At 49.5% G+C, this 14,358-nt stretch overlaps 1 protein-coding gene across 2 annotated transcripts in view; it reads right to left on the bottom strand.

Annotated features, from left to right (window-relative positions):
* Ntn1 (netrin 1) overlaps positions 1-14,358 on the bottom strand; it is a 191,445-nt gene that overhangs the window by 171,185 nt on the left and 5,902 nt on the right. The window contains exons 1-2 of one of the 2 annotated variants that reach the window (XM_029483604.2): positions 6,621-6,967; positions 5,119-6,200 (exon numbers count right to left, since the gene is read on the bottom strand). In XM_029483604.2, the coding sequence (XP_029339464.1) occupies positions 5,119-6,136 (1,018 nt within the window). In that variant the 5' untranslated portion in view covers positions 6,137-6,200; positions 6,621-6,967. Of the gene's footprint in view, positions 1-5,118; positions 6,201-6,620; positions 6,968-14,358 lie in introns of those variants that run through there. The other variant, XM_029483605.2, reaches the window with a different exon arrangement.

The raw sequence follows: 14,358 nt of genomic DNA, 5'->3' as shown, positions 1-14,358 counted from the left end.
AGGTTCAGGGCCATGGCACTAAAAACGTAGCTCAGTAGTTCAGAGGACTTGTTCTTGCAGAGGGGCCTGGGTTCGATTCCCAGCACCCAGATGGTCCCAAAGCACTGTAAACATGCACGCAAACAAAACAAAACAACAACAACAACAACAACAACAACAACAACAACAAACTGCTCATAGGCATAATAAATAAATAGCACCTTTTTAAAAGTTTTTTTTTAGTTTAAGGTCAGTTTGGGCAATTTATCAACACTGTCTAAACAAACAAACAAAAACAAATACAGATGATCTTCCTAGAGCTTGGGAGGCAGAGGCAGGTGGATCTCTGAGTTCGAGGCCAGCCTGGTTTACACAAGTTTCAGGACAGCCAGAACTACAGAGACCCTGTCTCTAAAAATTAAAAAATAAAAAAATTTAAAACAAAACAAAACAAAACAAAAAAACCAAAAAAATTGTCAGCCAGAAGGTAGTTAAGAGAGTAGAGGAGCCTGCCTCCTGTCCTTATGACCAAAGGAGAAAAAACTTAGGAAGCACATGGCGTAAAGAGAATTAACTCAGCAAGTTGTCCTCTGACCTCCAAACACAAATAAACATAAGCTCAGCTTGGTAACGAGGCACTTACCAAGCATGCACCAAGATGCAGGTTCAATTCATACAGATTAATACCAATAGGTAGATTGATGGATGGATGGGTGGATGGATAGGTAGACAGACAGACAGACAGACAGACAGACAGACAGATAGACACGAACCCTCTTCAATTATACTTCTCCCAGCTCCCACCAGCCCCACTGGTTATGACAGAGGAGAAGTTATCTGCAACTTTAAGTATGCATTAATATAGTACAATAACAGTATGGTATATTACAAGCCAACATACCTAAGGAAACAACCTCCAGTTCTAGCAAAAAGTAACAGGTTGTTCTGCCTTTCCTTCTATGTGTACATAACACGCACTTATTCATTCTTTCAGTCGGCCATGCAGCCATTCTGTGTGGATGCAGTTCAGCACATGCAATAAAACAAAGTGTAATCAAAGGGCCCGAGGCCCAGCTTTGCCACCTACCATCTCCGGGCTTTGAGTAAACCATGCAATGTCTCTAGGCCATGGTTTCCCCATCTCTAAAATAAGGACAATAATAGTGCCCATTATTTGCCGAGTCACAACGATCAAATAACTAAATTAATGTGAGTGCTTGGCAAAGAATAAGCCCTCAAGAGTTAATCATCATAATGACAGTAATTATAATAATTACTATGAGTATTAAAAATATACTCTTCCACAGTGTGAGATGCCAGGCTCTGGACGAGCCAGCAAATATTTTTGGCCTTCTAATATAGCAAGGGTCTTTAGCAGGCGGGGTGGGGGGTATTGGATTTGTTTCATGGCAACTCCTCCAACATAACCCCCCTTGCTTGACAAATGCTAAGGGTGCCCCAAGCACCAGGGCTCCTTGCACCATTTGGACCGCACCCCTCCTCAAAGCCATGTTTAAACAATTATGAGCATTATGTTGCAGGTACCCATGACCATAGGAGGCCAGGCCAGCACGGTGCTCATCTTGCAAAGGCGTCTTTTGTGTGGGTTTTCGGTTACAGCTAGGCAATGTAAAGCCATAGAGTGAGTCGAAAAACGAGTTTTCATAATCTCAACCTGTCACAAACCAAGCAGAGGCTCACGTTGACATCCCCACAGGAAGATTAAACAGCATGCTTCATCAGGCGCTAAATACTAACACAGCTCACATATCAGGGAGACACTGATTAAAACCGATGTCAATAACTTATGAAACACAATATGGTCTTTAGATGCTCTTTTTCCAAAAGAAAGAGAAAGGGAGAGGGGGGAGGAGGATCCAGACATCCAGGTGGTTTAAAACTGTCCATGCATTTTCCCTTCAGTGTACACCAACACACACAGCTTGCATGGGTGCGTCTTTACACAGCCAGTGTACACGCACATGTGTATAAAAGCATGGGAATGCTGCTAATGCATATGGGTGGAAGAAAACATATGGTTATTCTGCTGAGAGCTGTCCAAGAGGGAAGGCTATATATACTAGTCTTCTCTTTCATACTACTTCAGAAATACTTTCTGTCCAGAAGAAATCCAAAATTGCATTCACAACAGCTTGCATTTACCCTGCAGAGAAACTTGCCTTGAAGCAATACTGAAATGAGCGCTTGGCCTGAGCAAACACAGGAGACATGGACACTGCCTAGGAATCTCTAAGTTGCTGGGCCTCTGTGGAAGACACTCAGTAGTCTCAATTCTTAGGGACTTGGTTGAGGAGGGAGTGGAGGCTAATTTAGGCCTATTATAAATCATATCTGATTACTTCTTAAAGAAAAATCAGAACAGCACGGCGATGCTGGTTGTTTCATCAAGAGTGATTTTTGTTTTAATTAAAAAATTGCAATCCTTTGCCTTAATTGTAAATAGTCTGGGAGGCTTCATTCGTGTGTCAACAGTGTGAAACTCACAAAATGGGCTTATGTGGAGGGGGCGGGCATCTGAGTTGCTGGAGGTACAAAGTTACTCTGTGAAGGATTTATCAATGCTTCTCCTCGCACAGTGCCCTTCAGGATCTCAGAATCCCTGTCAAATCCTAATACATCCACACAGCTCCACTTCAGGGCCTTTTCATAAAAAGCTGGACCTTTAGCTGTAAATCACTCCTAAATTGTCCTTGTTGGCTTTCTTTCTAACAGAATGATGGAAAAATCACTAGAACTTCAATTAAGACTTTATGGCAACTTCAATCTGATGTTCCCAGTTCTATCTACAAGGTATCAGAACATCTATTCAAAAAGGAAACTATAAATAACTTCAACAGAGTTTAGTCAGCTTGGCTTTTATGAAATGACTGAATAATTGGCAAGATTTAAAGATGCTTTAACTACGAAGAATTAAAATAACTTCAGTAAAAACCCTGAAAAAAATATCGTTAGCCGATCATTTGTCATGTAGATTATGTACTTACTAGGCCTAATTAAACTTTTTGAACAAAAACCACTTGCTAATTACATTAGTTAATATGTTGATTGCTCAACTTGGCACAAAAAGGGGGAGGGGGGTCAATCCAATTTGTGTGTAGTTAGTGCTTTGGTGGAAATACAAAAAATCCTAAACTGGAGATTATTTCAAGTCCAGGGCCATCATTATAACAACTAACAGGTTGTGTTTTCAAATCCTAAGTGACAGAGAGGGATGGGAGTGAGGGATGATCAATACCACGGATGTGGGAAGCTTCGCACTAGTAACACTATAACAGCACAGATCCAGATCGTTCACACCAACACAGCCACTCACGTTTGTCCAATTAAAACCCTGCTGGAGACCAAATCTTTCATATGCACACACACACTAAAACTGATAGCAAAACCCTGGGAATCCCTTTAAGTGCCGATAAAGGGTTTTTCCACACAAAAGGAAGAAAAGAAAAGAGGAAAGGCAAAGAGAAGAAGAGATGGGGGAAAAAAACTAACATTTCTCAGGGAACTGAACAGATCAAAGACACTTTCTTCTCCGAGACCACTACGAAGTCTGCATGCCACCACTGAGCAGACGCTGAAAAGGCTCTTCTCCCTGGAAGCTAGTTCTTCCATTCCTTGAAGGCTAGGGGACCCACAGTTAGGTCCGCAAAGGCTGGGACGCACTGCATTTTTAAATGGGAGGCCCTGCAGTGCAACAGGGGGCACAGGCGTCTGCAGAGCAGGGCTCCAGCCTGGGCCTCTGTGAACCGACCCTCCGAGACATGTTTTCCATTCGCTTGCTCAAAAGCCTGCATCCACAGTCATGAGGCACAAACTATTCGACAACAACATGACACAATTAATCAGAACCAGACTTCAAAACGTGTGTTTGTGGGGACCAGCAAACTCTGCAATGTGCCTCCGAGGGTGAAGTGATTGAAGAGACTTGCAATGGCTCTCTGGGGTTGGGAGGGAGAGGGGGAAAAATACGTATGTTCACAAAAGATGCACACCAAATGGCACATTATGGGCTAAATGATTTTCATTACAATCACTGTCAGATTTAGACATTTACATCTAATACTGAAAACGTGGGCTCTCTCTCTCTCTCTCTCCTTCCCTGTCTCCCTGCCCCCCCATCTCTCTGTCTTGGGAAAAACTGATGCCTGGGAGTTTCTGCATCAACAAAGTTGTACAATTCAGAAGTAGAACATATCCTTTCTTATCCTCCTTTTTGACCCAGGCATATTCACCAATGCCGGATTTGTCAGATTTCTCTTTCAGAAATTGAAACTCCATTAAAAATCGAGACAGAGGATCCTTAGTTAATTCAAAACTGCTCAATTTCATGAAACCCCGGAGCTAACAAAAACAAAACAAACAAACAAACAAACGAACAAAAAACCTGGTAGACTTCTTTTTTGGTCCAGGATTGAATTAGTTTAGAATAGTCACTGAGGTCTCCTTTGTAACCTGTAGATAGTAATTAATTGAAATCACATCACTCTCCTCTTGCTAACACGAACACGCTGTTCAAACAGGGGTGGGGGGAGAAAAAAATCAAACCATAAAAAGAGAATTGGAGGGTGCACGAGTGACATTTGCTTGGTACCCAACTGGTTCCAAGCTTCAAGGAGCTCTCTGCCTTCTCCCAAGGGATTCGTGGTTGTGGCTCTGGAACGTCCCCGGTCCCCAACCGCGCGCCCAGCTGCAGCCTTAGGAAAGGGGGATGGGGCGGAGGTGAACCCCAGGCACTAAGCAAACTGAGAGGAAGGCAGTGAATGTGTTTCCGTTTGGATCTGGGATTAGAAAGATCTGTCGGCAAATTTTCTCCAAACCACTCCCTCCACCCCCGACCTCCTGGGCCACTTCACCAGCCGCCTCTTGGTTTCGAAGTGGGTGAGAGGATGCAACACCGGGTGTCGGCCTAGCGGGCAGACCGCTCTGATCTCACCCCTCCCAGGTCCCATACGTCTCGGAACGCGCGTCCCGAAGCAACTATAAGGTCTCCGTAACCCACTATCCCGCGATGCTTGGACTCCTGGCTATGTCGCTCGGGAGAACCCGCCGCTGCAAGGTCCAGGAGCTCCCCCCCCCCCGCGTCTCCACCCACCGCCCGCGGCGCCACGGCGCCCCACTCACCCACGCACTCGTTGGCCTCGCGGGCCGTGGCGCGCTGCCAGGGCCGGTCGTAGTGGAAGGGCTTGCAACGGTCGCATTCAGGGCCGGCCGTGTTGTGCCTACAGTCACACACCAGACTGTCGTCTCGGTCGCGCACGCAACGCGCCGCGTGGCCGTTGCACTTGCAGCGGCCACCAACCTGCAGGTCAGACACTGCATAGTAATAGGAGTCGCGCGCCAGCTCCGAGTCGTCTTCGTTCTCGTCGCCGAACGTGTGCAGGCGGCTGAAAGCTACGCGGATGTCGGTGGCCGTGACCCAGTCCTGCAGCACCGGCGAGTTGTCGAAGTCGTGCGCCGAGGGCCGCCCGTCCAGCGTGCTGAAAGCGATCAGCCCGCCGGAGAGCGGGCGCATGTCGGTGTGCGAGTCGGTGCACACAGCCTCCTGCTCGTTCTGTTTGGTGATAGGCGCGCGGTGCGGTCGGTTGTACATTTTGCGGCACTGCGTGGAATAGAACTGGAAGGGCACCCACGTGCGCCCGTAGTCCATGGACTTGTAGATGGCCATGGACTCTGGCCGCGGCGAGCAGAATTGCAGGCTCACATAGGTCACCTCAAACTTCTTGCCGAGCGACAGAGTGAGCGTCACGTTGTGCGGGAACTGCAGGTAGTTCTCGGACTGCCAGCACGTCAGGTTGTGCGGGTTGTTGAGGTCGGTGAGGAAGGCGGGCGGGTGCGCTTTCTTGGGATCCGAAGAGTTGCAGAGGTGACAAGAGCGCAGCCGCTCTTCACCACGCTCGCTCACCACGCAGTAGCGCGCCGGGGGCCGGCCGCAGGTGCTGGACACGCGCACGTCCTTGCCGAAGGCCGCGTTGACAAAGTCCGGGATGCAGCGGCGCGGGTGTCCATTCTCATCCGAGCAAGGATCAGGCTGCGCCGCCTGGCCGGCGAACATGCTAAGCCCGGGCCCGCCGCGCACCGCGCCCACCAGGCACGCCACCGCCGCCAGCGCCGCCAGCGCCTCCCACACAGCGCGCATCATGCCGTGGCCAGCTTGCCCCGGCCCCGCCGCGCCGAGGAGTCGGTTCGCCCGCCGCACCAGGCGCCTGCGGAGAGAGGGGAGCCGCGCTCAGCCAGCCAGCAGCCAGCCCGCCCCACGCCCAACAGCCCTCGGTGGAGTGGCGAGCAAGTGCCCCGCTCCCCGGGGTACCAACCCCGAGACTGCCCACTTTCCTCCCCCAAAGTCCGGGGGACCCCGAGCGCAGGGGCTTCCAAGCCTGCACCGCCCGCGCCCCTTCCTCCCGGCTTCCCCAGCCTCCCGGCCAACCGAGGAGCATGCCCGCGCCCGTCTGCCCTTCCGCAGCTATGCCCATTTGCCTTGCTCCCTTAAGTCTCAGGCGCAGCAGGGCTCCAGATCCCCCAACCCCGCACGGCTCAGCGTCCTTTTCTCTTGCCACCTGGGGTCCTTCATAAATGCCCCCTTCCCAGTCGCGTCCCCGCTGGGGACTCCGCGTAGGAGACTTTACCTCTAAGTGATGGCAAAACAGAAAGAAAAGTTTGCCTGGCCCAAGCCGGGGAGCCCGCGCGCCGGACGGCAGAGAGCCTCTCGCTGGCGGCTAGCAAGAGCGTCCTGTCTCAACGCGGGCTTGCCAGCTCCATGCCCGGCGCGGCCGCCGCTGCCCCAGCCCCGGCCCCGGCCGCCACCGCCGCCGCCTCTTCCTCCCGAGTGACGACGCGGCCGCCCGGCTCCCGCCGCGGTCCGAGTGCTGCCCTGCCCGCCCGGGGCGCACACACACACACTCACGCTCTCTGGCGCGCACTCACACACGCACGCACGCCCCCGAAGGCTCTGCCGCCGCCCGCCGCTGCCGCTGCCGCTGCCGCTGCCGCCGCCGCCGCCGCCGCCGCCACCACTCGCGCTAGGAGTGGGGGGCGGAGGGGAGCGCGGGGGCGGGGCCGCCGGGCGGGGCGCCGGCCAATAACGTCGGCAAGCAGCCGCCCGCTTGCGAGCAAAGTTTTAACCCCGGGAAGAAGAAAGTTAAAGCCAACGGGCCCGGGATGCTCCAGAGGGCGAGAGCGAGCGGGTGGGAACCTGGGAGCCGGAGAAAGAACAGCAGAGACAAAGAGAAAGCGAGAGGAGCGCCCGGGGAAACCCCGGAGAGGGGGCAGGGCCGGCGCGCACCCTGTGGGGGTGGGGTGGGGGCGAGAACGGCTTTCTCCCTCCCGGTCCCAGCCAAACACATCTGTGTTTGTTTTCTTTTCTTCGCCGAGGTCCAGCCTTCCTCCAACCCAGCCTGGTGGCTCCGGTGGCACTACGCTCAGGGCCTTGTCCCTATGGGCACTGGGCCCCAGAGGCGTGAGGAAGGGGAACTGGAAAGGGATGTGAACTTTCTGCCCCTAGGCTCTAGGGGATGGGGGGGGGGGGGGCAACAAGAGGCAGCGCCTAAACCTCACAGAGTTGTCACTGCCAATTTTCTTTTAGGCCTGGAAGCTGTGGTAGATTGGAGGCTAAAGGCCAAGAAGCTCGGACGCACCTGGATAGTGGCCTACTCAGGTCTATCCTGAACTTCAGAGATGGGGCCAGTTCAGTTCTCCCGAGGTCCTGTGAAGCTGACTTGGCACCTCCTAGATCCTTTTTTTTTTTTTTTAAATATCCCTAGGGAGATTCCCACAATAGCTTTGCATAGTACCAATTGACTCTACTTTTCAGCTAAGGATGTGGAGGCTTCAGGGGCTAGGGATAACTTCCCCAAATTTCTGGCTACTTGTGTGTGTGTGTGTGTGTGTATATATATATATATATATATATATATATATATATATATATATATATATATATATTACAGTAATCTGGGCTCCTGGCCTGAGGCAGTGGTGTTCTCCTATGGGTGGTGTGCTCTTGCCACTTTAGCTACTCTGGAGGCCGAGGCTTGAGAACTATCTTAAGCCCAGGAGTTCAAGGCCAGCATGGGGAACATACCCCATCTCAAAGAAACAAGAGCTCTATCACCACATTTGTCTAATGGATAACCTCAAGCAATTACAGTCTCCTGGGGTGTCCTCAGGCCACCCAGCCTCTGGCCTGGTTCTCTGTTGCTTTAACAAAAGGATTGTGAACAAGAATGGTAACCTTTGGCTGTCTTGCAGCTACAGCCAGAGTTCAGAGGTGAGAATCTACCCAGCTGCGAGCTTGAAACTAGTTTCTGTTAAGTTTCTTTCTCATTTAAAATATGATTCAATAACAGACCCAGACAGAAAAACTCCACTCCTGATTCTGGCCCAAGGGCTTCCTTGCTTCAGCCCGCCTCATTCTGTTCCTTCCACTTTCATAGACTCTGAGAACCTAAGAAAGGGCCTCGGGGACGGGCTGGCCCAGCTTGTTCTCCTTGGACGAAGGCCCTTCTTCCTGGTCTTCCTGAGAGCTGGCCACCCAAGCCAGCTCTTCCAGGGAGGCAGGCCAGCTACAGCCCAAGGAAATAAATCCATGTCATTTCGGGGACAGTCTGGACTCACCCTTGGTCCCTGGGGTTGTGTTTTAGCTTTGCCTGTTTATGTCGTTTACCACTCTGTGCTGTTTATTTATGCCTTGCCTTGTGGTAGAGAGGATTGCAGGTGAGTTACAGGGGTACTTAAAACACAGCAAAATAACATAAATCAGAAATGAGGCGAAAGGGATTACAAGAAATGTTTAACCATGGTGGACTTTGACATCTCAGTGGTATGCTGGAAGGAGACAGGGCACTTGGAAGAACACAGTTTGGAGCCAGAGTGCCTGCATCCAACTAGTGCCTCTGCTGCGTGGCCTGGTCAAGTCTTTGCATCTTTCTCGGCCTTGACTTTCTCACCTATAAAAGGGGGATACCAATATCTCTACCTCACAGAATCATGAGCATCAAATGAGTTGACACACAGGACTATTACAACTTATAGCACATATGCTTACATAGTGTAATTACATAACAACTCAAATAACCTGCTACATGTATGTGAATACACATAAAGCCAGGACTGGGGTGTAGCTTTCTGGTAGAGTGCTTACCTAGCACACAAAAGGCCCTTGATTCAGCTGCTAATACTGTGTGAATAAATAGACACATATACAGAAAGCCAGCCATACGGTGGATAAAGAAGCATTATGAATTTATCAGTATTAAATTACTGAAGCAACACAGAAAATTTTAATTACTTCAAGAACATTTAATTATGTGGTAAGAGTTTTGTGACATTGGAAAAAGCAAGCTGGAAAAACGTGGACAATCTAGTGTCATATATATAAGTGTTCATTAGAAGACAGTGTCAGTAGTGGGTTTGTCTTGAGAGGGAAGTGACTCGTGATGTTGACTTATCTTTGCTGTTATGTTCTCAATTTTCTATAACACAATAGGAAGGAAATCTAAGAGAGAAAAAGGCAAAGGGAAGACAAAGTAGACACGGGAATAATGCCAAAATTCACCCGGGGATGGCCTATTCTCCTCCTGTGGGTGGGCAACCAATTTGTTCCTAAGCTTTCCCGCAGCCAAAATGAAAAGGAGACCATGTCCCTTACACAAGTCCCAGTGTCCATGAGATAAAAACAGAGCCATGGCTCAAGAGAATTACAACTCTTCTCGGTACTAAAATCAGACAGGAATTTCTCCTGGGGGGCCTCATAAAGGGAACACAGTGTGAGGTAATGAGCAAACATCCCCCTAATGGTCACAGCCGAGAGCTCCTAGGGGCAGACGCTGGGATCGGCCCTGCAAATAGGCGGATGGCATCGCACCAAAACAAGTCAGGAAAACACAGTCTCTCCGGGAGGGGTCGAAAAGGAATAGATTGGGGTGCTCAGCTCCCTCTGATCTCGGTACATCTTGGAGCAGCCAAAAAGTGGGAGTACAGAGTTCTAGCCTTGCTGTTTCTCCAGAGAGCTTTTGATGGATCTTGAGAGACAGCAAGTTTGGGAGACGGTGAGTTTGAAATTACCCTCCGTGGTGGCTTGTGGGTTTTCTGCAGTGCTAGACCAGTGGGCTTCAGCAGGGAATAGGGAGACAGCGCTTTTTACTTTTATCATCATTTAAAGCCTAACTTGATCTTCTTTAGTTCTTCCTGCTAGGCAAGACAGTCCTCGAGCTGCAATCTAAGGGATCTAGATCTTCTGGAACATACTAGAACTTCTTTCTTTACCTTTATTCAAAATCCACCCCACCCCCACCCCACCCTGCTCTCTCCTAGGCAAAATAGTCTTCTTTCTTTCTTTCTTTCTTTCTTTCTTTCTTTCTTTCTTTCTTTCTTTCTTTCTTTCTTTCTTTCTTTCTTTCAGTGACTTCATGGAACTTGGATTTCTGACCAGCCAACAGTCTCTCCCAGTACACTCTTCAGTTGTCAGTGTCCCTTTCGGAAGCATGCTGCCTTTTGTGGAGACAAATGAACAAAACAGATGTCCAAGTGTTCCTTCTCCAAGTGGGGGTTATAAATACACCCCAGGAAGGCATGTCGGGCTCAGAGCAGCGGGATCCAGGGTACAAATGAGTTCAAAACAACAGAGGAGCTCTTGGGTGAGAAAGCAAATTCCCAGGTGTTTCGGCAAGGAATGCGTTAGGAGGGAGGAGCCACCATCCCGGGCTTACAGCCTTCCCTACCTGCAAAGCTCAAGGATGAAACAAGATAGGAAAGGAAGAATGGAGCAATATGGAAACTTGGGGTGGCCTGACAAGAATCTGGGGACTCAGGTGTCCAAGCAACTGATGAGCAAGAGTGTTGTAAAGGAATGGGGTGCAGTGATCGCCTCCCCTTGCCTTGAAGGTCAAGATAAGTTCTGAAGGGAAAAGGCCACTGGTGACCTTGACAGGGCATTGCTGTGGAGTGGTGAGGACACAAGCCAGTCCACCTTAGGTTGTGGAGTGAAAGTGAGGTGAGAAAGGAGAGATAGCAAGTGTGGACAGCTTCCAGAAAGCCGCGTTGACAAGCAGTAGGAAAGTGGGGGGGGGGGGGGCCTAGCAGGAAGGTGATACGGGAGGACGGGAGGCCTGGGCTTCCCATTGTTTATAAGATAAGTCTATTCGGAACATGCCGTATGTGATTGAAAGGAGCCCGCCCGAGAGGTGGCAATGTGATCAGTCAGGTGGCCCGAAAGCTTCCCAGGTCTCAGTGAAATAGGAAGTGACAGGATCAGGTGGGAGTGGGGGCAGGGCAGTCACACCAGAGGTTTGAGGGCACCGGGACTGCATTATGTCCTTGTTCCCTAAGATAAAGACAATGGCTTGCTGGGAAGAATAAAGAAAGAGCCCAGTGGGCTTGATGCGCCTTTGGAAGAAAGGCAGTAGATAACAGCCCCCACAGTCCTGGGACACACCCATGGGCACAGGACCTCTGCGGCCCCTGTAAACCTTAATGGACAGCTGTGCTGCACGATCATTTGGCCAAGAACTATATATATAGCTATTTCAATTGCAGCATCAAAAAGTTCACATCGCTCTTACCCTCTGACACTCTCTTACATCTTGCCCTCTTGCTCACCTTCCCTTCCCCCTCTCTTCACGTGGCCATGGCCGACCTCCACTTATCTACTCTCTCCTCCTCTCTGCCTTTCGCTGCCTCTGCTACCCTCTTAACTCCCCTCCGCATGCCCTAAATAAACTCTATTCTATACTTAAAAAAAGAAAGAAATTGAAATCAATGACATTTAAAATGGTTGCTCAGTTACCTTCACTTTAGAAAGGGCTGCTAAGGTACATTCTGCCCTCTCTGAGACCTCTGGACAGAGCTAAGGAGAGGATTCAGGAAGACAAAGAAACATGGTGGGAGGTTACTAAGGAGGCCTCTACCCAAAACTGGATGCAGGAGGAGTGGGGCCCCCACGAAGGTGGGCTGTGTGGCAGCATACGCGGCAGGGAAGGACATTCCGTGAACAGGATGAAAATTCAGAGGATATAGCCAAGAGATGGGGCACAGAGAGTCAAGGCTTAGGGTCTGGGAGGAAGAGACCAAGGAGGCAGAACAGACCTCAGAGGAGGGAGTGGCATGGCCTCCATCTCCTAAATACCCAAGAGCTCTGTCTTATGCATTTATCACTTTATGTTAGCTTTTATTTCAGTGTTTGGGATAGAGCCCAGGGTCTTATACATACTAAGTCAGCATTCTACCACTGAGCTATCCAACCCAGCACACAGATCCTACTTGGTTTGGTTTTACCATTTAGCCCAATTTGGCCTTTAACTTGAGATCCTCCTGCCTCAGCCTTCCAAGTACTGTGATGACCAATATGAACCATTATTCCCAGTATGGCTTTTACTTCTGAAACCAAGCATGTGGTGTGCCTACTGGGCACACAGTCCTCTCATGAGATATGAGTTAGGATTTCATTATTTCTATTTTACAGGGAGATAATTAACCCATCGTGGGTAAGGACAGGAACAGATATTGGAACTAAAATAGTTTTATTGGTGCTGGAGAGCCTTTGTGGTTAAAAGCAATTGTTGCTCTTCCAGAAAACCCAGGTTCAATCCCCAGCACCCACATAATAGCTCACTACCATCTGTAACCCCAGCTCCAAGAGGTCCAACTCCCGCTTCTGATCTCCATGGGCACCAGGCACACACATGGGACATTGGCATGCTTGCAGGCAAAACCCGCATACACACAAAATTAACTAAATAAATCTTAATTTTTAAAAAAGTCTGAGTTGGACAGTGATGGTGCACGCCTTTAATCCCAGTGTGTGGGAAGCAGAGGCAGGAGAATCCCTGTGAGTTCGAGGCCAACCTGGTCTACAGAGTGCGTTCCAGGACAGCCAGGACTACATAGGGAAACCCTGTATCAAAAAGGGGAAAAAAATAGAGCCCGATACCAGAGTGTGGAGCTGTTAGCACCTATGGACAAGGTGTCAATATTGAGGCCTCAATGCTGGGGAAGGAGAGAGGAACTTGAGGTCTGCCGGAAGTGTGAGCTTTGGCATGAATCCACTGGAATTTGAGCACCTCTCTGCTGCAGGTTAGAAGACAGACTTAGGGGACCAGGTTCCTGGGACCCCAACATGGTCCAGAAATTGTAGTCAGAGGCAATGTGGGGGCATCTGGCCTCTCTAAACTGATGTTTCCTTGAAAAATGCAAAGAAGTTGGTTTAAGCTAGTACTTGATTTCTGTTCTCCAACTTGCATTTGGTGAAACTTTAAACAAGTTACTCTACCCATAAGGGAATCACTTTAATCATTTTGAAACGGAAGGAACTACATCTGATTTTTATAGGCCTGTTATAGGGATTTGAAAAGTGAGGATGTTTCATATATGATGGGTTTTTGTTTGGGGGGTGTGTGTGTGTGTGTGTTGGGGATCTAATGTAAGGACTCACACATGCTAGGATAGTGCTACACCCAAGCCCCAGCCTGTCTTGTTTTTAATAATTGCAACCCTCAGATCTACTTGCCAGATCTCTCAGCCTGGAAGAATTGGGGGGGGGGGGTCCTTTCATGTCGAGCTTTCTGGAGTCTGGCTCACCAGTCTGGCTGCATGGGTCCTGCTCAAGGGACTTGCAGGTCCCTGGAGGGTTCTGGAGAGGAAGTTACAGGCCTGCCTGTGTGATGCTCAGGGTTCTGGGGAGTCCTCCTTTACTGGGGATCCTTTGTCAGCATCTCTAGGTCAAACCCCACCTTGTGCAGGTTTCTTGGTTGAGGATTCCTGAGTTGAGTTGAGCACAGAAATCAGTACAAATCCTAAATCCACCCAATCCTTTCATCTACCAGGGCTCTTTGAAGCAGGGAAAATGCATGTGGATAAGAGAACCCAGCAGATGTCATTTATTTTCATTTGCAAAAACACTTTTGACACGATCCCACCCAAGGTCCTCCTAAAATAAAGAAACTGGGTCACAGTGGGGGAGGCTTTGTCATGGATGGGAGAGCCTCCCACAGGAAGGAAACAAAGGGTGCAAATGAAAGGATAGGTCCAGGGTAGAGAAACTTGTGGGGGGCTCAGGACTGGGATTCCACTCATTAACATTTACAGCAGAAGGAGAAGATGCCCTGGCTGAGATTTGCTGGCTTAGAGATGACCCTGGAGTGATGCCATCTCAGATGCCAAGACAAACATCCTGTGGGGGACGGACGCAGGACACAAACAGGTGTATCTGGGCACAAGTAATTTGGAAAAGAATGGAAGGTTAATAGTTAAGATAGGAAAGGTATTCCTTCAAGATTCAGTACAAAGTGTTTCTTTAAGAACAGAGTCCACCCAGGTGCCTGTTGCCATAATCCTTTCCTGTGGTCTTGCCCTCTATAGAACATTTAGTGT

Source organism: Mus caroli, unplaced genomic scaffold (genome assembly GCF_978045245.1).
Source record: "Mus caroli unplaced genomic scaffold, Mus_caroli_1 scaffold_13, whole genome shotgun sequence".
NCBI lineage: Eukaryota > Metazoa > Chordata > Mammalia > Rodentia > Muridae > Mus > Mus caroli.
Note: the sequence above shows the minus strand (reverse complement) of the source record. Positions and strands in the feature narration are given on the sequence as shown.